The following is a 21,523-nucleotide window of genomic DNA, read 5'->3' as shown; positions in this document are numbered from 1 at the left end:
CTGTCACAGATTTCTCCATGATGTCTTTGTACAGAGCCTTGAGATAATGGATGTTATGATTTGGCGCAGTACAAATAAAATTGAATTGAATTGAACTTGAGTAAAGATTTGCTTTCTGGAGCCACCATTTTAAATGCTTCTCTGCTGCCTCGTGTGGTCACTTTGTGTCACTGTGGTTTTCATACACCGAGGTCCTATCATACCACATATGAACTCAGTGAAGGAGGCAGCAGTGGATCAACGACTCCTGTGTGCTGTCATGTCAAATGACTCATTTCTCTCTGGAGTTTGGTGCAGAGAGTGAGTGGTTTACAAACTTCAGTTTTCAGTCAGAAAAAGTAGAAATTTAAATAGACCTTTAATTGAGCTCAAACTCGTGTAATGATAAGATAAACAGATATAATGTCAACACACTTCTGACAGGAATGTGTGATCTCAGGGTCTGAGGTGTAATTAACATACTGACACGCGTCACACAACACACAATCAGGTTGAAATGTTTCCCTGCAGCGAACACGCGTCACACACACACACACACACACACAGACGCGTCACACACACGCGCACACACACACACAGACACACACACACGCGCACACACACACACACACACACACTCACTCACACACACACACACTGCTGCCTCCATCACTAAGTTCAAATGTCTTATTTTGTCACTTCAGTGTTTGAAATCCTTTGTTCAGATTGACGTCAGTGACACAAAGTGACCACACGAGGCAGCAGAGGACCAGCAGCTCCTGTGTCCCCGCAGCTAAAATCACTGGTTTTCTCTATGGGCTTTGGTGTGGGAGAGTGAGTGGATGGAGCTGTTAATCTATGACCTAAAAGAGCGTAGACTTAATCTGACATAGATTGTATTAGGTGTCAGTACCTCGTCATCAACACAACAAAGTAGATTAAAGTTATATGATGTGGTTTTTATTGATGTTGAAAATGTCATTCTTCATTAAGCCACAGAAACAGAAACCACAGACACTGATGATGTTTGGAAAGTGCAAAAACCCTCTGAGTGTCATGAGTTTCCTGTCACTGTGGACACGTTCTTCGCTGTCGTTCACAGAGCAGCAGGAGGACAGAGGTCATCCTGAGGTCACGCACACTCAGTTTCACCTGCATCACAGCAGAAACCACACATGGCATAATCTGCTCATGTGTGGTTCATTTTCCGTGTGTGTGTGCGTAACTCTGAGTGTTGTTCTGCTCACACGCAGCAGGGGGCACTGTTGTCAGGCAGCATGGAGAGGAGGAGGAGGAGGAGAAGCAGTGCATGCTGGGACAGAAAGGCTCGTCAGTGAGAAGAAAGTGGGGAAAAAGAATACTCCGTCATGTTTTCGTGGTTCCCCTTAGTGTAAGTATAGGCGATAAAACACTCGATGTTGAATTCCCTGTGCTTATGACGGCAGCATGCGCATTTCACCGCGAATGTTACAGCCCCACCAGTAAGTTTACTTGGAGAGCTCCACCTTAGCTCCACCTTGTCCCTATAAAATGCGAGAGGCGAGGGAGGAAGAGCGGTATTATGTCAACGCGGAGGGACAAGTGTGCTGTTGGTGGCTGCACAGTGGAGCACAGTGTTTTACACAAACTTCCAGCCTCAGAGGATTTTATATATGAAGCTAATGTGCCGGATAAAGTCAGCAAACGTGTGTTCGTGTGTTCGCACCACTTCACATCAGACTGCGGCCAGCGGTCGCCGTATTTAGTCAGCGACCGTATTTCACCGACGTACAAACACACACATTTTTAAGAAAAGGTCACATAGAGGTCATAACTGACCATTCTGACACGTCCTAATTAAAAATATTTGTTCAGTACGTCCTCCATGACCGGAGCACAGACTCAGTCTGATCACATACAGCGGCCGTTTATGCCGCTCGCCACTGGCGATCAGCGGTGCTGCACTCTCTGTGAAAATCAGTTAAAAAGACAGCATCGCTGATCGCCAGCGGCGAACGGTGAGCTGCCTAAACTGGCGCTGTATGTGTGAGTGCCGTCACAGGAACAGACCTCCGACACATGGATACATAGGGACAGCACAGCTGATCGCCACCGCTGATCGCAAGCGGCGAGCGGCGAGCTGCCTAAACTGAACGCCAGCTCCGGAGCATACAGTCACCGGTCTGATACAGCGCCAGTTTATTCAGATCGCTGCGCGCTGCTGGCGATCAGCTGTGCTGTCCCTAAGTGTATTTAACTGATTTACAGTTGGGCAGTGTTCGGCTCGATCCTTATGTAGGACGTCTCTTCCTGTGACGGCACTCTCGCTGTTTTCTGCGCATGCTGCCATGTTGATATTGTCAGAGAACTAGTGGAGGGAGGGGGAGATGAGAAGCAGCTGAGCGAGTGAGCGCTGTAAAGAGGACAAATCAGAAACCCCCTGGAAGAAGTGGGTGTGTGTTTGCCTGGGTCTCATTTGCATATAAAGGGACCATGCACGAAAACCGAGCGTTCTGAAAGGGGCGGGTTTAGCAGGGTTATTGAACTGCTATGGTGCTTCATCCTTATGGTATTTTGACCAAGGCATGTCACTGACATGTTCATTAGGACACCAGGGAACTATTTTAACTTGGGGAAATAGGGTATAATATGTCCACTTTAAGTCTTTATTTATTGATGGTTTCAACAAAGAATGACTGAGACGAGCTTTGACCTCGTTCACCACTGAAGCTGCTGTCTCTTCATGTCCTACAGAGGACACAGAGACATTGAGGAACCAGGCCAGACCAGGAACCCAGGATAAACCGGTTCAGTGAATGTGGTCCTGAAGGTGTGGAGGTGGATCAGTGAGTCAGAGGAGACGCTGTAGAAGGACAGAGTCCCAGCAGGACAGTCCACATACACTGATACTCTGTGAGAGACAGAGGACATGATGGATGTTTGTGTCCCACAGTGACGGACAGAGTAACCAAGAACATCAGAGCAGATCAGACTCCAGGACTGATCATTACGTCCAAACCAACTGTCAGAACTGTCGCCTTTCCTCTTGATTCCTCTGTAACTCAGTGATATATAAACTCTTCCTCTCCACTCGACCTCCCAGTAACAGCGACCAGTCAGACCAGGTCTACACAGCAGCTGAGACCAGGACTCAAATCTGTCTGGATGATCAGGATACGACTGATCTTCTGTCACATGGGTCACTTTCCTGTTGTCGTCAGACAGTTTGAGGTGTCTGTGCATTGTGTTTGTGTCCAGTTCCAGTTCACATGAATCTGATGAAGACAACGAGACACAGCTGCAGTTTATTGATGATCAGCTGATATGTTGTTATTTCCTGTAAATCCATACTTACACTTCCTGAGACCAGGTTTTAACCACTGCTCTCCAGCATGGTCCATCCTGGAGGAAGAAACAGTCTGAATGAGTTTCTGTCCAACATGAGTCCAAACTGTTGTCTTAATGACGCACTCTGGTGGACACAATGATGAACTACAAGGACATGTGTGTTTCAAAGAGAAGACGGTGGCTGTTTCTCAATACTCAAGTAAGCAAGTATGTACTTGCTTACTACTCTACATATCTAATATTTACATATTATATTTAAATACAGATACAATGACCGTGCGACTTTAATATAAATCTAACATTCAAAGTTAAAATAAATAAAACATTAACAATATACAAACTTTTAAACAAAATAACACGTCAACAACAAATCTATGGATCACACCGAGCATCTAATGACAGCGACGTCTGAGCCAGCGGATCATTTCATCAGGACAGGCCGAGGTCACGCTGCTCTGTGCCGGGCACAGTGAGCGCCGAGCGTCCGCAGAGGCGGAGCTTATCACCTCCGACAAACGTCGCTGCCAAACTATAAATACGTCATATCTTCATACACAAACCACATGTTTGATTTCTAAATGACTAATTTCTCACCTCAAATGATGTTATAACTTTGTTCCGGGACAAAGAAAAATATTTATTTCAGATTTCTATTTCTATTATCTGCTGCTATGCTCCTCCCAAATGTAATGTCGTTTTTGTCAGGCTTCCTTCTTCTTATGAACGATAGGTGATGAGTTGATGATGCAGGAGAAGACCCCACTGACACAGGACTTGTACCGAACAAAGGGATTTTATTTAGTCACAAATCAGGCGTCAGAACCAAGCTCTGCAGCAGCTCGGGAGAATGTGTTCTTGCCGAATCTCCGAACAATTCTGCCTCAGAAAAGCAAAACTAACCTTATATAGATTTTCTAACATTCTTATTTGCAGGCATCACATGTTTCGACCCCCGCCTTTCTCCTGTTTCCATAATGCAACAACTTGAAAAACAAGTTGGGTCCGGATATACCATACTGTCCCACGATCTTTAAATTGGACAATATCACCATTTCGTCAAACAAGAGACATCTATATTTCCTAACTAACCATATTCAAAACAGACCCTCAAGTTTCCTGTCCTATACAGGATGCCTATTGTAAAAACGTATGGTCTGACTTGTCATGTGTCCCAGAGACCCTCTTGTCTCATGTTTACTTATTAATGTCAATAATCAATACATTTAAGTATTAAATCTTCTTAGTTCATATACTTCAGTATTCTGGGATACATGGCCATCCCAAGTACGCTCAAGTCACCTCCGATGCATACCTGGTAAAAATGGGCGGAGCGAGAATACTTCCGGGTCCTCGCTGTTCGCTTGCTTGAGAATTGGAACAGCACTTGAACAGTACCGGAGTACGCAAGTACGCACAAGTATGGATATTGAGAAACGGCCGGTGTCTGCAGAACCAGAGACCACAGTTTCAGGAGGCTACGCATTTACTCAACAGCGCCACCACATGGACAACACAGAAGACAACTTCTGTTTATACATTTGAAACCCACCACGAGTAAACCAGCAACAAGTTGGCCCAGCACAAACCAAGTAAACAAAGAAAATAGATAAAATAGAGGGATTTCATTTGTATTTTTTACAGTGTTTCAAATCGCAGTATTGTGGGTCTAAAAACCATAAACTTTGTATTTGAATTACGGTTGTTTGATCGCTTGCTTGAATCGATACCTAGTTTCCAGTGCTTTGGTGTTTTTTTCAGCTGCGCGTCACAGAGGAAACACATGGCTACTTATGCAGCTGCTGCTGCGGAGGCTCGTCGCTGTTACTGCTGCTTCCAAAACTTGTGTGTTTTCACCGTTGAATGAAGAATGAACAACAACAACTTGATTGTAGCCGTTAGATGACGAACATCTCGTACACAACTCACTACAAACACCACAGAATAAAGACATCTTTACTTTAGTTTGACCGTAGACTGTTTGAAGTGGACCAGGACTGTTCTGTACCCAGTACCAGGACTTTTTACATGATGCTGCTACTCTGTGCAGATGATCTGTCCAGTTCATGGTTCTGGTCGTTTCTCAGGCTGAACTACGTGACATTCGCTCGTTCTCACGAGGTGTCACAAATGTTTGGTTATACTCACTGACAGAGGAAAACATAATAACAGGACATCTTCAACCTGAACCTGCTGACAAGTTTGAATACTGCTGATGAACATGAAGAGGAAGGAGGAGGAGGAAGAGGAGAATACCTGAGAGTGTCCAGTCTCCAGTGAGGACTCTTCAGTCCAGCAGACAGCAGCTTCTCTCCTGAGTCTCCTGGATGATTGTAGCTCAGGTCCAGTTCTCTCAGATGGGAGGGGTTGGAGTTCAGAGCTGAGGTCAGAGAAGAACATCCTTCCTCTGAGACCAGACAACCTGACAGACTGGAGTTAAGAAGATATGATGAACTCAGTGATTCAGAAAAAACATCTTCATCAACAAGAACCTAAAGAAGCAAAGATTCTGAGTCAGAGTTCTGACCTGAGAGTCTCCAGAGAACAGTGAGGACTCTTCAGTCCATCACACAGCAACTTCACTCCTGGATCCTGCAGGTCATTGTTACTCAGGTCCACGTGTCTCAGACTAGAGGACACAGAGCTGAGGACTGAGGACAGAGCTTCACAGCTTCTCTCTGAGAGGTTACAGCCACTCATTCTGAGGAGGAGTTCAAGAAAATCTATTCACATATGTAATTCAAAAAATAATTAGAGTAGAATTGTCCATATAAATCAGCTGAGCACCAACCTGAGAGTCTCCAGAGAACAGTGAGGACTCTTCAGTCCATCACACAGCAGCTTCACTCCTGGATCCTGCAGGTCATTGTTACTCAGGTCCAGTTCTCTCAGATGGGAGGGGTTGGAGTTCAGAGCTGAGGTCAGAGAAGAACATCCTTCCTCTGAGACCAGACAACCTGACAGACTGGAGTTAAGAAGATATGATGAACTCAGTGATTCAGAAAAAACATCTTCATCAACAAGAACCTAAAGAAGCAAAGAGTCTGAGTCAGAGTTCTGACCTGAGAGTCTCCAGAGAACAGTGAGGACTCTTCAGTCCATCACACAGCAGCTTCACTCCTGGATCCTGCAGGTCGTTGTTACTCAGTTTCACGTGTCTCAGACGAGAGGACACAGAGCTGAGGACTGAGGACAGAGCTTCACAGCTTCTCTCTGAGAGTTTACAGCCACTCAGTCTGAGGTAGAAAACAGTGATGAACAAAAGGTTAAACATGTTTGTCTTGTGCTCTTTAGAATATGTCTTATTAATATTTATATACTGATCCACGTACAAAGCTTTGTTGGAGGCTTTGACCACCGGCAGCAGCTTCAGAAGAGCCTCCTCTGAAGCAGAGTATTTCTTCAGGTCAAACTCTTCCAGATCTTTTCCTGGTGACAGTAAGATGAAGACGAGAGCTGACCACTGAGCAGGAGACAGTGTCTTTGTGGACAGGCGTCCTGATGTGAGGGACTCTTGGATCTCCTCCACAAGAGAACGATGGTTCAGTTCATTCAGACAGTGGAACAGGTTGATGCTTCTCTCTGCTGACAGATTCTCACTGATCTTCTTCTTGATGTACTCAACTGTTTTCTGATTGGTCTGTGAACCACTTCCTGTTTGTGTCAGTAGACCTCTTAAGAGCTTCTGATTGGTCTCCAGTGAAAGACCCAGGAGGAAGCGGAGGGACAAGTCCAGGTGTCCATTTGGACTCAGTAAGGCCTTGTCCACAGCACTCTGGTGCAGATGATTCAGTTCAGGTTTGTTTGTTTGTATGGACCACTGGCTCGTTGTTGGTTCTTCTGACAACAGATTTGTTCCAGAGGTGATGAAGGTCAGATGAACATGAAGAGCAGCCAGAAACTCCTGAACACTCAGATGGACAAAGCAGAAGACCTTGTCCTGGTACAGGCTTCTCTCCTCTTTAAAGATCTGAGTGAAGACTCCTGAGTAAACTGAAGCTGCTGTGATATCGATGCCACACTCTGTCAGGTCTGATTCATAGAAGATCAGGTTTCCTTTCTGCAGCTGCTCAAAAGCCAGTTTCCCCAGAGACTTAATCATCTTCCTGTTCTCTGGACTCCAGTGTGGATCTGTCTCAGCTCCTCCATCATATTTGACCTTCTTCACTTTGGACTGAACCACCAGGAAGTGGATGTACATCTCAGTCAGGGTCTTGGGCAGTTCTCCTCCATCTCTGGTTTTCAGCATGTTCTCCAGAACTGTTGCAGTGATCCAACAGAAGACTGGGATGTGGCACATGATGTGGAGGCTTTGTGATGTCTGGATGTGGGAGATGATCCTCCTGGCCTGCTTCTCATCTCTGAACCTCTTCCTGAAGTAGTCCTCCTTCTGTGGGTCCGTGAACCCTCTGACCTCTGTCACCATGTCCACACAGTCAGGAGGGATCTGATTGGCTGCTGCAGGTCGTGTGGTTATCCAGAGGCGAGCTGAGGGAAGCAGTTTCCCCCTGATGAGGTTTGTCAGCAGCACGTCCACTGAGGTGGACGCTGTGACGTCAGTCAGGATCTTAGTGTTGTGGAAGTCCAGAGGAAGTCGACACTCGTCCAGACCATCAAAGATGAAGACCACCTTAAAGTCTTCAAACCTGCAGATTCCTGCTTCTTTGGTTTCAGTGAAGAAGTGATGGATGAGTTCCACCAAACTGAACTTCTTCTCTTTCAGCACATTCAGCTCTCTGAAGGTGAAGGGAAACATGAACTGTACGTCCTGGTTGCTTTTGTCTTCAGCCCAGTCCAGAGTGAACTTCTGTGTTAACACTGTTTTCCCAATGCCAGCCACGCCCTTTGTCATCACTCTTCTGATTGGTCCGTCTCTTCCAGCTGAGGCTTTAAAGATGTCTTCTTGTCTGATGGATGTTTCTGGTCCGTCTGGTTTCCAGGAAGCTCTTTCAATCTGTCTGACCTCATGTTCTTCATTGACCTCTCCAGTCCCTCCCTCTGTGATGTAAAGCTCTGTGAAGATCTCATTCAGAAGGGTGGGGTTTCCTGCTTTAGCCACGCCCTCAAACAAACACTGGAACTTCTTCTTCAGGTTTGATTTGAGTTCACGTCGACAAGCTGAAGCTCTGATTTCTGACAGAACACAAGAAAATAAATCAGTGTGTGGATCATTGAGAAAATAAGATGTTCTTCCTTTCACATTAAAAGTCCTCTTACTGTCAGCTAGCTTCTCCTGCTTCATCCTCCTTAAGAAGTCCTCTGTGATCTTCAGAAAGGCCTCTCTGCTGCTCCTCTGCTCCTCATCCTCCCTCTGACTCTCTGAGACTTCTGTGTGATCTGTATCCAGAACCTTGTGGATCTTCTTCAGCTCGTTCTTCACAAAGCAGATGATGTTCTCCTCCAGCAGCTGGAACAGAACATGTGAAGTTTAACCTCAGATGATCAGTGACAGAGTGAAGTCCTGCAGGTCCCCAGAGCAGCATCCAGACTGTCAGGACCAGGAGCCTCATGTATAAAAGAGTGTGCAGCTTTCATACTAAAAAACGGCGTACAAATTTATAAAGTACGTACGCAAAGAAAATCTAAGCTTTATAAAACTGTGCGTACGCCAAGTCCTGCGCACTTTTCTTTATACATCCCATCAAAGGTGAAACTGAGCGGAGATGAATGAGGAACACACCACGCCCACCCACAAATGAATATACAAATGACTCTAAAACGCCTTTGTCCTGAAGAAAAAGGACAACTGCGGCAGCAAAGAAAGAGGGAAATAAAAGAAAAAGAAGGAAAGTGCACGATCAACTCGTCAATTTATGATGTATAAATCTTTAAAAATAGATTATTTTGGTCGTTTTTTTTTAGAATTAGTGATAAACACAATGGAACTAAATGTCAGGGTCACAGCGACTGCTCTCTTATTAATATTGATGCTTAAAAAACTGGCTGTGCATTGATAGTTGATCCTGTGCATGTTTTTTTCTGGTGTAACATGTATGTTTAGACATGACTGATCCATGTGAGCTGAATTTACAGATTATTTCAACAATCTATAAGTGTCACACGTCATCATCTACACACATTACGCACAACATAAGCAGACAGAGTTCACGGAGTTACTCCATGTAACCATTCATTACTGTCACTGATTGTGTTCTGGATGCTGCGCCTTTCTCTTCCGATGAAAGGCGCAGTGGTGGCGCAAAACTTTTTCGTAGTTATTTTGTTATCGTGTGGATTAAAATGGGATAAAGAAAATGTTCTACTCAACGTTCAAGTCCCATTTTCTTACAACAAATGAGTCTGTAACTTTATTTTGTGTTTAAAACATTATAGACTGACATGTGTTCATGTGTTCATGTCAGCAGCTGTGTTTACATCACTGTGTTACACAAAGAAAATATTCATCTGTGGAAAATTAATTTCAGTAATTTGCTCAAAGTAAATAAGTGAGTCTCCCTCTCACACACACACACACACACACACACAGGTTTGTAGTGTGTGTGTTCGCTCACAGGATCAGTTTCGTCTTCAGTGTCCTCTCTGATGTTATCCACATATGTTCAAACGTACGTGGTGTATCAGTATTGTTTGTCACAGAAAATTCATGTTTGTCACTGTAGACACATTAATAATATTATTTTCAAACACTGTGATAAGTTTCAGAGCTTAATATTGCAGCGTCTCCACCTGACAAGAGTTTGTGGAGCTCTCGGCAAATTCTCACGGCAGCTCGAGAGTTTGCGCTGCGATGCGCAAACTTCCACGCCAAGTACATTTTTATACATGCCGTCTGTGCGTGAAAGCAAGCGTACGCCGTCTTTTTGTGCGTACGCACGGTTTATACATGAGGCCCCAGGACTCTGCTTCAGTATTAACAGTAGTGTCATGTTTGTACATTTACACACCTTAAATATGGAGTCCAGGTCTGCTCCATGCTGCTGGACAGACTGACCACTGAAAACCTCTGTCCTCTGCTGATCAACTCTGAGGAGAAAAGATTCAGTGTCATTTACTAAACAATCATTTGTTTCTACGAGGTTTTCAATGTGCTGCACCTACGATTCTTCTTCAGCCAAGTTCACATGACATGAGTTTGACAGGTTGAAGACAAAAGTCCCTGAAGGACAGTCTCTAGTGTTTGTTATGTGTGAAGTCTCAAAGACACAATCAGAGAGGCTTGTCCATGAGTCCCTGACCAATCACGGAGTCTGACTAGATTTACCGCTGGAAACGTATTCAGAGACGAGGACAGGCTGAAGACGTTTAGTGGAGACAGAAAAACAACATTGGTCCACCAAAGAGAAGAAGAGTGTTTTTCTGGATTCAACATGTTTTGGACTAGACAGGCTCCCCCTGGTGGAGGATCATGTAAGTGTGTGTTACTATGTGTGAAATTCTTACATCAGTTCACCATGTTCTTGTCCATCCTTGAAGTTAATATAACGATCTATAGACCGGTCACTCTTCATGGACACACAGCTTGGTCCAGGTCCAGCAGAGTCTGGTCTCTGTTGATGGATCCTCCTACAAACAAATGATGTGTAAATAAAACACTGAGCTGTGACATGGAGACGAGTCACATGATCCATGAGATCCTCATCTCACCTCTGACCCTCATGTTCCTCACACAGAGTGGTTTTAGAGGGTGGAGCTTCCTCTTCACTGTCCTTGATCTGATTCATAGCAGAGCGCCACCTGCTGGGAGAATAAAACTTGCTCATTACAAGTTCTGCTAACATGGGTGGACCACAATGACCTAATGTGGGCCGGTCAGCAAGAAGACTTTTTTTAACCACAGAATTGGCCGACATGACCCTCATTGGCTGACTGAACAATCGGCACAGCCCATTGGTTTATGCTAATAATGGACTGTCAGTCACTCAGTTACTGGTTCATTTCAAAGAGCCGTTAAAAAGATCTGACGCGTTCGTGAACGTCGCAGCTCGACTCACAACTCACTCAAGACGCTGTTTGCATCACACTTTACAGCCTTTCACTGCAGGTGAGTCAACTGGTTTAACAGAAGAGCCCGCCCTCTGGTGGTCAGGTAAGAAGTGTCATTTACTAAACAATCATTTGTTTCTACGAGGTTTTCAATGTGCTGCACCTACGATTCTTCTTCAGCCAAGTTCACATGACATGAGTTTGACAGGTTGAAGACAAAAGTCCCTGAAGGACAGTCTCTAGTGTTTGTTATGTGTGAAGTCTCAAAGACACAATCAGAGAGGCTTGTCCATGAGTCCCTGACCAATCACGGAGTCTGACTAGATTTACCGCTGGAAACGTATTCAGAGACGAGGACAGGCTGAAGACGTTTAGTGGAGACAGAAAAACAACATTGGTCCACCAAAGAGAAGAAGAGTGTTTTTCTGGATTCAACATGTTTTGGACTAGACAGGCTCCCCCTGGTGGAGGATCATGTAAGTGTGTGTTACTATGTGTGAAATTCTTACATCAGTTCACCATGTTCTTGTCCATCCTTGAAGTTAATATAACGATCTATAGACCGGTCACTCTTCATGGACACACAGCTTGGTCCAGGTCCAGCAGAGTCTGGTCTCTGTTGATGGATCCTCCTACAAACAAATGATGTGTAAATAAAACACTGAGCTGTGACATGGAGACGAGTCACATGATCCATGAGATCCTCATCTCACCTCTGACCCTCATGTTCCTCACACAGAGTGGTTTTAGAGGGTGGAGCTTCCTCTTCACTGTCCTTGATCTGATTCATAGCAGAGCGCCACCTGCTGGGAGAATAAAACTTGCTCATTACAAGTTCTGCTAACATGGGTGGACCACAATGACCTAATGTGGGCCGGTCAGCAAGAAGACTTTTTTTAACCACAGAATTGGCCGACATGACCCTCATTGGCTGACTGAACAATCGGCACAGCCCATTGGTTTATGCTAATAATGGACTGTCAGTCACTCAGTTACTGGTTCATTTCAAAGAGCCGTTAAAAAGATCTGACGCGTTCGTGAACGTCGCAGCTCGACTCACAACTCACTCAAGACGCTGTTTGCATCACACTTTACAGCCTTTCACTGCAGGTGAGTCAACTGGTTTAACAGAAGAGCCCGCCCTCTGGTGGTCAGGTAAGAAGTGTCATTTACTAAACAATCATTTGTTTCTACGAGGTTTTCAATGTGCTGCAACTACGATTCTTCTTCAGCTAAGTTCACATGACATGAGTTTGACAGGTTGAAGACAAAAGTCCCTGAAGGACAGTCTCTAGTGTTTGTTATGTGTGAAGTCTCAAAGACACAATCAGAGAGGCTTTTCCATGAGTCCCTGACCAATCACGGACTCTGACTAGATTTACTGCTGGAAATGTATTCAGAGACGAGGACAGGCTGAAGACGTTTAGTGGAGACAGAAAAACAACATTGGTCCACCAAAGAGAAGAAGAGTGTTTTTCTGGATTCAACATGTTTTGGACTTTACAGGCTCCCCCTGGTGGAGGATCATGTAAGTGTGTGTTACTATGTGTGAAATTCTTACATCAGTTCACCATGTTCTTGTCCATCCTTGAAGTTAATATAACGATCTATAGACCGGTCACTCTTCATGGACACACAGCTGGGTCCAGGTCCAGCAGAGTCTGGTCCCTGTTGATGGATCGTCCTACAAACACAGGACATGACATGTAAATACAACATCTGCTGTGATGGATCTCATTAATGATCTACAGTATCAGGAGACACAAGGAAAACAGGTTTGTGTCAGAAATGGTTGAGTGTGACCCAGATGGTGTCAAACTCTACACTGATTAACACATTTAAGACTTCCACATCTTCAGTCAGATCACTTTACAAACCCAAGCACGTGAGCCAGGACTGTTCCACAATTATTCAACATTTCTTATTTTTTCATGGGTCCAGATCTGAGATGAAATGGGGACGGGTCTGTTTGGGACTTGGGTCCAGAATGTCTTGGGTCTGCATGGGTCTGGGTCTGAATTCTCAAATATTAGGTGTCTCTGGTGCTACATGGTGGATCATTTGAGTTGTTGACCTGTGAAGACCTCCACCCTCCATCATCTGACCTCTGTTCTTGTTTGAAGGTCACAGGTTGATCCATGGACCAGTCATTCTTCATGGACACACAGCTGGGTCCAGGTCCAGGTCCAGGTCCAGCAGAGTCTGGTCTCTGTTGATGGATCCTCCTACAAACACATGATGTGTAAATAAAACACTGAGCTGTGACATGGAGACGAGTCACATGATCCATGAGATCCTCATCTCACCTCTGACCCTCATGTTCCTCACACAGAGTGGTTTTAGAGGGCGGAGTTTCCTCTTCACTGTCCTTGATCTGATTCATAGCAGAGCGCCACCTGCTGGGAGAATAAAACTTGCTCATTACAAGTTCTGCAAACATGGGTGGACCACATTGACCTAATGTGGGCCGGTCAGCAAGAAGACTTTTTTTAACCACAGAATTGGCCGACATGACCCTCATTGGCTGACTGAACAATCGGCACAGCCCATTGGTTTATGCTAATAATGGACTGTCAGTCACTCAGTTACTGGTTCATTTCAAAGAGCCGTTAAAAAGATTTGACTCGTTCGTGAACGTCACAGCTCGACTCACAACTCACTCAAGACGCTGTTTGCATCACATTTTACAGCCTTTCACTGCAGGTGAGTCAACTGGTTTAACAGAAGAGCCCGCCCTCTGGTGGTCAGGTAAGAAGCTGCCCAATAGATAGATACAGTTGAGGCCAAAATTATTAGCCCCCCTTGTGAAATTAGACAAAACTCTTTATTTCTCTCTGGAAATGACCATTAACAACAAGTGTTTGTATTGCATTTGTTTCCAAAATAACAAAGACAAAATGTCCACTAAGTTTGATGAGAATATTTTATTGATACACTGAATTGAAACAAAAAAGGGCAAAAATGAGACCAAAATTCTTAGCCCCCTGGCCATTAATAGTCAATAGTGTACCCTTTCTGAGCCACAACTGACAACAACCTCTTAAAGTAGTTCTTTACTAGGTTGGCACAGGTCTCCTGAGGGATTTTTGCCCATTCTTCCATTGCAAATTGTTCCAGCTGGTCCAAATTGTGTGGTTTCCGAGCATGGACATTCAGCTTGAGCACCTGAGACAGATTCTCAATAGGATTGAGGTCTGGGCTCTGTGCAGGCCACTCCAGGACCTTGGTTTTTGTATCCTTAATGAACTGTTGAACCAATTTCGATGTGTGCTTCGGGTCATTGTCTTGTTGGAAGACCCAGTGACGACCTATGGATAGACTACGAGCAGATTTCTGCATATTATTTCTCAAAATTTCAACATAATTTTCTTTTTTCATGATGCCATGCACCCGAACAAGGCTCCCTGTGCCCAAGGCTGCAAAACAGCCCCACAGCATGATGCTCCCACCACCATGTTTAACTGTGGGAACGGTGTTCTTTGGGTTGAAGGCCTCTCCCTTTCTTCGCCAAACATACGCCACATCCATGTGCCCAAACAGTTCCAGTTTAGTCTCATCAGACCAAAGCACAGACTTCCAAAACTCATCTTTACCTTTCAAATGTTCACGGGCAAACTTCAGTCTTGCTGTGATGTGCCGCTCTTTGAGTAAAGGGGTTCTTCTCGGACGATGGCTGTGAAGCCCTCAACTGTACATATGTATGTTAAACATCTGGACTTTGAAGAGATGTCGTTAATTGTGATGATTGAGAATAAACGTTTAATTTAACTTTAGTTTCTTAAAACTTATCAAAATATGACCTCGTCCTCTGGATCCTTTTTTTTCACCTACAATGGCTGTAATCTGTTTTCACTGGAAACATAAAATTATCAGTCACTATCTGATCTTTCAGTCCAGCAGAACTTCTCTTTCACCAAAAGCACAAATGTCCTCTAAACCAATGATTTCCAAACATTTGAGTCGCTGAACAACAGAATCAGTGACGTGAGATTCATGAGCTTCACAGTAAAAACATCACGTCGACAAAAAGTCACAACTTTTTCATTTTCAGTGCATTTCTTTTTCAATCTGTGTTTCTGCTGCACGTCACATGTACTTTTATGTGTTATCGTCTATTTGTTTTTTTATATTGTTTCTATGTGAAATAAACTAAACAGCTGATGGAGACTGAGAGTGAATTAGAGGAGGCGGAGTTAAGTCATAAGAACATGATGGATCTGTGATTGTTTTGCAGTTAGCAGCACTAGCCAAGTTAGCTGAGAGAGGATCCACTTTTCAGACAAAGGTCAAAGTAAAAGAAAACGAGTTCATATCTTAGGAATTATTGAACAGGAAATTCCACTTTTCACTGTAGCTGTCACTTTTACTCCATGATTGATTCTTTAGCTGTGACAAAGGAACACGACTCTCTCTACAAAAACAAACACAGTGAACTTGTAGAAAAGTCTTTTGTTACAACCAGGTGACGTTTGAGCTCCAAACAACATCTGGTCGTTAACAAGAGTTTGTGTTTATAGATGTTACATTTAAATATGTTTGATGTCAAACCATCACTCAGTGAATTAAGACCATACAGAAGTTCAGCTCGTGGGTTCTGAGCATCCACGTGATTCCAGTGTGTAATATCACATGTCAACCAGCAGATGTCAGCATTTATACTGTGTCAGCAGAGCTGCTTCAAAAGGGTTGGGCCTTCTTCACGTTCAGAGGAAGCAGGACATGTTCACATCCCATAATAAGACAAGTTTGCAGTATTACACCAGACATTTAAGCCTCTCTAAGTCACTACAGGGTCAATTCATTCTGTGTAAAAACCTCAGTCACTGAACAAGAGTCAGTGACGTGAGATTCATGAGCTTCACAGTAAAAACATCACGTCCACTCAAAGTCACGTGTGATGAGATGAGTTTAGTTTCGTTACCTTGTGAAAGCAGGAAATGATCGTCATGAAGCTGCTGAACGTCTGTGAAGTGATTCTGCTGCTGAACAGGAAACAAACCACAGACCAAAGTTTTCTCAAGTCTCATCTGAAGGAAATGTGATGAATGTGATCAAATAACTGCTCTGATCTCAACTTTACTCTAATCGACTCGACTCCGTTTAGTATCAGCCATGTTGTTTTCATAGCGCCTCCTCAAAGTGGGCGGAGTCATCACAGCAAGCCTGCGTGATACTATGGTGACGTGGTTTTCTATGGGAGACTAGTAAAGGATTGTCTCCTTAATGAACCTGTTTCGTTCTACTCCATGTTATGTGGAGAACATTTGTGTTTGTGCTTAAAGGAGGTTTTTGCTCCATCACAGATTATTCACTGCGGTCAAGTGAGCGTCATTCGTTTTTAAGTGCGCCCTTGTAGTCGAATTTACGGTCGAATGAGAACGTCAGCGCTAGTTTCATACCGAGCGAGGTCGGTTTTCAAAATAAGACGTTACTAATAAAAGTGCAATCAATCGTGCTGATTTCCAGACATTGGGTCACATTGTCCAGAAGCTTTTGAACGAAACATTTTCCCTAATTTATTTCGATTTTTACTGTACAATAAAATCACTTTGGCCCATAAGTTCTGACAATGCTGAGAAAAAAGAGACAACTTTGCAGATTAATTTCTCAAAATGTATACAGTAAAAATAGTTGATAATGAGTGAGGGAGTAGTCAGCATGCTCCTGAGGTCAACTGTACCAACCATTGTCAGAACGTATGGGCAAATGTGTTGTTATTGTACAGTAAAAATCTAAATAAATTAGGGAAAATATTTAGTTCAATAGCTTCTGGACAATGTGACCCAATGTCTTAAAATCAGCATGATTGATTGCACTTGTATTAGTAACGTCTTATTTTGACGAGTGATCTCGCTCGGTATCAAACTAGCGCTGATTCTCAGCCGACTCCCAGCATTCACCGTAAGTTCGAGTGCACGGGCGCACTTAAAAACGAATGACGGCTCACTTGACCGCAGTGATTATTGTTCCATTTTAAGACACAATAAAAATCAACGGTCAACTACTGTCTCTGCTGTTTGGCTGTAAGATGAGATGTATTCTTGACATCTGTGACGGAGCGACTGTAACTAATGAGCACACACACTCGCTAGTAGAGCGCAAAGACGCACACACACTCCAACACACACACACACACAGACACACACACACAGACACACACACACACATACACAACTGCTTTGCCAGTTTCCAGCAACATTTGTAGACCGTCAAGGGTGCACACTTGCTGCTGCTACATAATCATCCTGTTAACATTTAACTTGCTTCAAACTTACTTAGCCCTCATCCTAAATTTGTGTCGCAGCATTTCAAATAGTGATGCGCGGGTCGGGATTATTTCCAACCCGCGGGTCCCGCATTTATTTAATCATTTGACCCGCTCCATCCCGCACTCACAACCGTATCTATTTTCACACCCCGCCCCGCCGCTATTAAATACACGTTAAATATGTCATTGAATAAGGCTTTTATTCTGTCTGACAAATGTGCTTGAAAATGTGGTTTTTAATCAGGCTTCCTTCTTCTTACGAACGATAGGTGATGAGTTGATGGTGTAGAAAGAACCCCTCTGACACAAGACTCGTACGGAACAAAAGGGATTTGATTTGGTTAAGTCAAGCATCAGACCGAGCTCTGCAGCAGCTCGGGAGAATGTTCTTGCCGAATCTCCAAACAATTCTGCCTGCTTAGGAGCAGGTTCATACTTTTAAGGGTTTCTCTAACATCCTTATCTTAAAGCCCACATTTGACGGTTCCCCCTTTTCCTGGGAAACAAGTTGTGTCAGCTCATTCTATACATTCTCACGATCGTACATCTTAGAGTGCTCAGGTTTTGACATCGGTGCCATTGAGTCAACACAGGAAGCATCTGCGCTTCTTTTACAAGCATTGTTTTCAGGTCTGGCATACAGACTTCTGTTGTACCCAGATTGTAGGTGATGCAAAGTCAACTCTCTCATGAGGAAGTTCCTGTTTACTTCTCAATGCACATCTCTAACACAGTCTAGACAATTTAGCTGAATCAGATACTACAAAAACAGCCCATAGAGTGGCACTGGAAATGACAAATTAAAATCTTAATAAAAATAAATATATATAGCCTACGTATAAAAATAAACAATAAATAAATAATAAAATAAAATGATGCTTGCATTTGTGTAGGTATTAGTTGTAATAAAAAGAATAAAAGAACATATTAACCACATAGGCTATAACAGAGCGCCCATCTTCAGGCTACACCTGTTTTCTAAAGGTTTCTTATAGCACATATAATATTATAAACTGTACCACATATGGCTTTTTTTCTTGAAGGCATTTAACGTGCGGCACTGTGCAGAAAAAGAATGGCATCAACTGTGCCGGGGTTTAGTCTGTTTCGCCTGGACTCGAGCACCCGGGCCGGCTGAGCTGAACGTCCGCTCGCTCGATGCACTTGTTGCTGGGATGCAGAGAATCATCCTTGTTACCTTGGCAAGCAGAGGGAAGGCCTTTGACTGCGACTCCCACAAACTTAGAAGATCATCCCCATCCCACAAGAACTGGCTGTCAATGTAGCGCTGAACCTCGTCTTTCTCGCCATCTTCTTCACCGTAATCCTCCCACTCGCTGAACTCATCTCTTTTTCTTTTCAACTAAAAAATAAAATTGAATAACATAGTTTTACTATTTTGATTTACATTATTCCGCCGTAGGAAATTGTTGATGAAATCTGGCGCAACCTACCTCGGACAGTGGCATCTGGCTCCCCCGCTGGGGGTGGTGTTAGCGCTCTGTCAAATTCTCTGAGAAGTCGTCTGGCCTGGTCGTGGACAGCGTTTCTCTCCTCAGCTGGAAACATCTTGAGGGACTTGAAACGTGGACAAAGAAATGTCCCAAGCTTTATAAAACCACTAGTTGGATAGTTGGATATTTGTCACCTTCCAGTTCTTCACTCGCAGTTTGAAAAAGCATCAAGAACTCAGTGATCGTGTTCAACACGTCCAGCTGAATGCCATCCAGTCTGTCAAGCTGATCTTTGTCTTCCATGGCTTGTTGGATTTCACGGTACTGTTTGCTGACTGACTGCATCATTGCAACTTTACTGTTGCACCGTGTTTCACATTCCTGTATCACAGCGTGCGGGAGGTGTACAACAGTACTGGACTTCTTTAGGTAAGTCACAAGGCTTTTGCATTTGTCAATGACATGACTCACATCATGCATGTATGCTGGTGTGTTCTCTTTGACATCAAATGTGTGTTTGAGGACGATGTTGATGACATGGGCTGCGCATGGCATCCACTTGTGGCTGCGGAGGGCAGCGTTGATGTTGGCTGCCTGGTCACTCACGAACATGACTTTTGGTAAACGATCAGGTTCAATACCGAAGTCAAGCAGCTCCTCGATCACCTGCTTGTGAAGGTTGTAAGCTGTGTCTTTAAGAGTAGAGTCAAATTCGGCTGTCGTTATGACGCGACTCTTCAATTTCCAGTCTTCACTGATGAAGTGACCGGTAAATGCGGTGTATGCCTGTGTGTTGTAATCGTCAGTCCACATGTCAGTGGTAATTGCAATGCCACAATCCAGAGCTTTATTAATCTCTTTGGCGAGGATTTGATTGATTCTTGTTTCCAATTGAGTTACAAAATAATCTCCAATGTTCTTTCTTTGCATGTTTTATGGTTCTTCTCACAGTTGCTTGCATCCTTTTATAATCAATAAGATTTTGAAAGTTATGTTTTTTTTAAAAGTCTTATTTCTCTCTTTAATAACTTTATCACATTCCTCTGACCACCAAGGTACAATTCTCATTTTATTCTTTCCTTCCTTCTTTTTAATTGTATGATTTGCTGCCTCTACAATAGTTTTACACACAGACTCATTAACTCATCCACACTTCTGCTAACATGTATTGCTTGCATTTCTTTATTAGTAATATATTTAAATTTTTGCCAGTCTGCTTTTTTTAAAAGACCATCTCTGACTCCTGTCCATATCTCCTTTCTCAAAGTCAATCCCTATTTTCCTCTCTATGGGGTAATGATCGCTTCCTGTAGTTGTTTTTCTCTGATCGCTTCCTGTAGTTGTTTCTCTGATCGCTTCCTGTAGTTGTTTCTCTGATCGCTTCCTGTAGTTGTTTCTCTGATCACTTCCTGTAGTTGTCTCTCTGATCTCTTCCTGTAGTTGTTTCTCTGATCACTTCCTGTAGTTGTTTCTCTGATCACTTCCTGTAGTTGTTTCTCTGATCTCTTCCTGTAGTTGATCACTTCCTGTAGTTGTTTCTCTGATCACTTCCTGTAGTTGTTTCTCTGATCACTTCCTGTAGTTGTTTCTCTGATCTCTTCCTGTAGTTGATCACTTCCTGTAGTTGTTTCTCTGATCGCTTCCTATTGTTGTTTCTCTGATCACTTCCTGTAGTTGTTTTTCTCTGATCGCTTCCTGTAGTTGTTTCTCTGATCTCTTCCTGTAGTTGTTTCTCTGATCGCTTCCTGTAGTTGTTTCTCTGATCACTTCCTGTAGTTGTCTCTCTGATCTCTTCCTGTAGTTGTTTCTCTGATCACTTCCTGTAGTTGTTTCTCTGATCACTTCCTGTAGTTGTTTCTCTGATCTCTTCCTGTAGTTGATCACTTCCTGTAGTTGTTTCTCTGATCGCTTCCTGTAGTTGTTTCTCTGATCTCTTCCTGTAGTTGTTTCTCTGATCACTTCCTGTAGTTGTTTCTCTGATCTCTTCCTGTAGTTGTTTCTCTGATCACTTCCTGTAGTTGTTTCTCTGATCGCTTCCTGTAGTTGTTTCTCTGATCGCTTCCTGTAGTTGTTTCTCTGATCACTTCCTGTAGTTGTTTCTCTGATCACTTCCTGTAGTTGTTTCTCTGATCTCTTCCTGTAGTTGTTTCTTTGATCACTTCCTGTAGTTGTTTCTCTGATCACTTCCTGTAGTTGTTTCTCTGATCTCTTCCTGTAGTTGATCACTTCCTGTAGTTGTTTCTCTGATCGCTTCCTGTAGTTGTTTCTCTGATCGCTTCCTGTAGTTGTTTCTCTGATCTCTTCCTGTAGTTGTTTCTCTGATCACTTCCTGTAGTTGTTTCTCTGATCACTTCCTGTAGTTGTTTCTCTGATCTCTTCCTGTAGTTGATCACTTCCTGTAGTTGTTTCTCTGATCGCTTCCTGTAGTTGTTTCTCTGATCTCTTCCTGTAGTTGTTTCTCTGATCACTTCCTGTAGTTGTTTCTCTGATCGCTTCCTGTAGTTGTTTCTCTGATCGCTTCCTGTAGTTGTTTCTCTGATCGCTTCCTGTAGTT

At 43.5% G+C, this 21,523-nt stretch overlaps 1 protein-coding gene across 5 annotated transcripts; it reads right to left on the bottom strand.

Moving 5' to 3' along the window:
- Window positions 1–917: 917 nt before the first annotated feature.
- On the bottom strand, window positions 918–16,362 carry LOC131443671 (NLR family CARD domain-containing protein 3-like). Of its 5 annotated transcripts, none has more exons than XM_058613503.1 (17): window positions 16,169–16,362; window positions 13,554–13,646; window positions 13,353–13,472; window positions 12,809–12,931; window positions 11,961–12,053; window positions 11,757–11,879; window positions 10,909–11,001; window positions 10,705–10,827; window positions 10,209–10,287; window positions 8,521–8,710; window positions 6,636–8,436; window positions 6,366–6,539; window positions 6,095–6,268; window positions 5,831–6,004; window positions 5,560–5,733; window positions 3,314–3,360; window positions 918–3,233 (listed from the first exon to the last, which is right to left on the bottom strand). In XM_058613503.1, exons 2-17 carry the CDS (start codon window positions 13,628–13,630, stop codon window positions 2,707–2,709), a joined length of 4,092 nt encoding a protein of 1,363 aa, XP_058469486.1. In that variant the 5' UTR covers window positions 13,631–13,646; window positions 16,169–16,362; the 3' UTR covers window positions 918–2,706. The 5 variants fall into 5 exon arrangements, with proteins under 5 accessions (XP_058469486.1, XP_058469487.1, XP_058469488.1 ...); XM_058613504.1 differs by having other exon boundaries at window positions 10,909–10,998; XM_058613505.1 differs by having other exon boundaries at window positions 11,961–12,050.
- Window positions 16,363–21,523: the final 5,161 nt, after the last annotated feature.

This window comes from Solea solea, chromosome 17 (genome assembly GCF_958295425.1).
Source record: "Solea solea chromosome 17, fSolSol10.1, whole genome shotgun sequence".
NCBI classification, from domain to species: Eukaryota; Metazoa; Chordata; class Actinopteri; order Pleuronectiformes; family Soleidae; genus Solea; species Solea solea.
This window is presented reverse-complemented; position numbering and strand designations above follow the sequence as displayed.

Coding starts and splice junctions, on each gene's coding strand:
- LOC131443671 (XM_058613503.1), bottom strand. CDS start 13,630: ATGAATCAGATCAAGGACAGTGAAGAGGAAACTCCGCCCTCTAAAACC. Junction 12,054..12,808: donor CAAGAACATGGTGAACTGAT/GTAAGAATTTCA, acceptor TTATTCTCCCAG/CAGGTGGCGCTCTGCTATGA. Junction 3,234..3,313: donor AAAACCTGGTCTCAGGAAGT/GTAAGTATGGAT, acceptor TGTCTTCATCAG/ATTCATGTGAACTGGAACTG.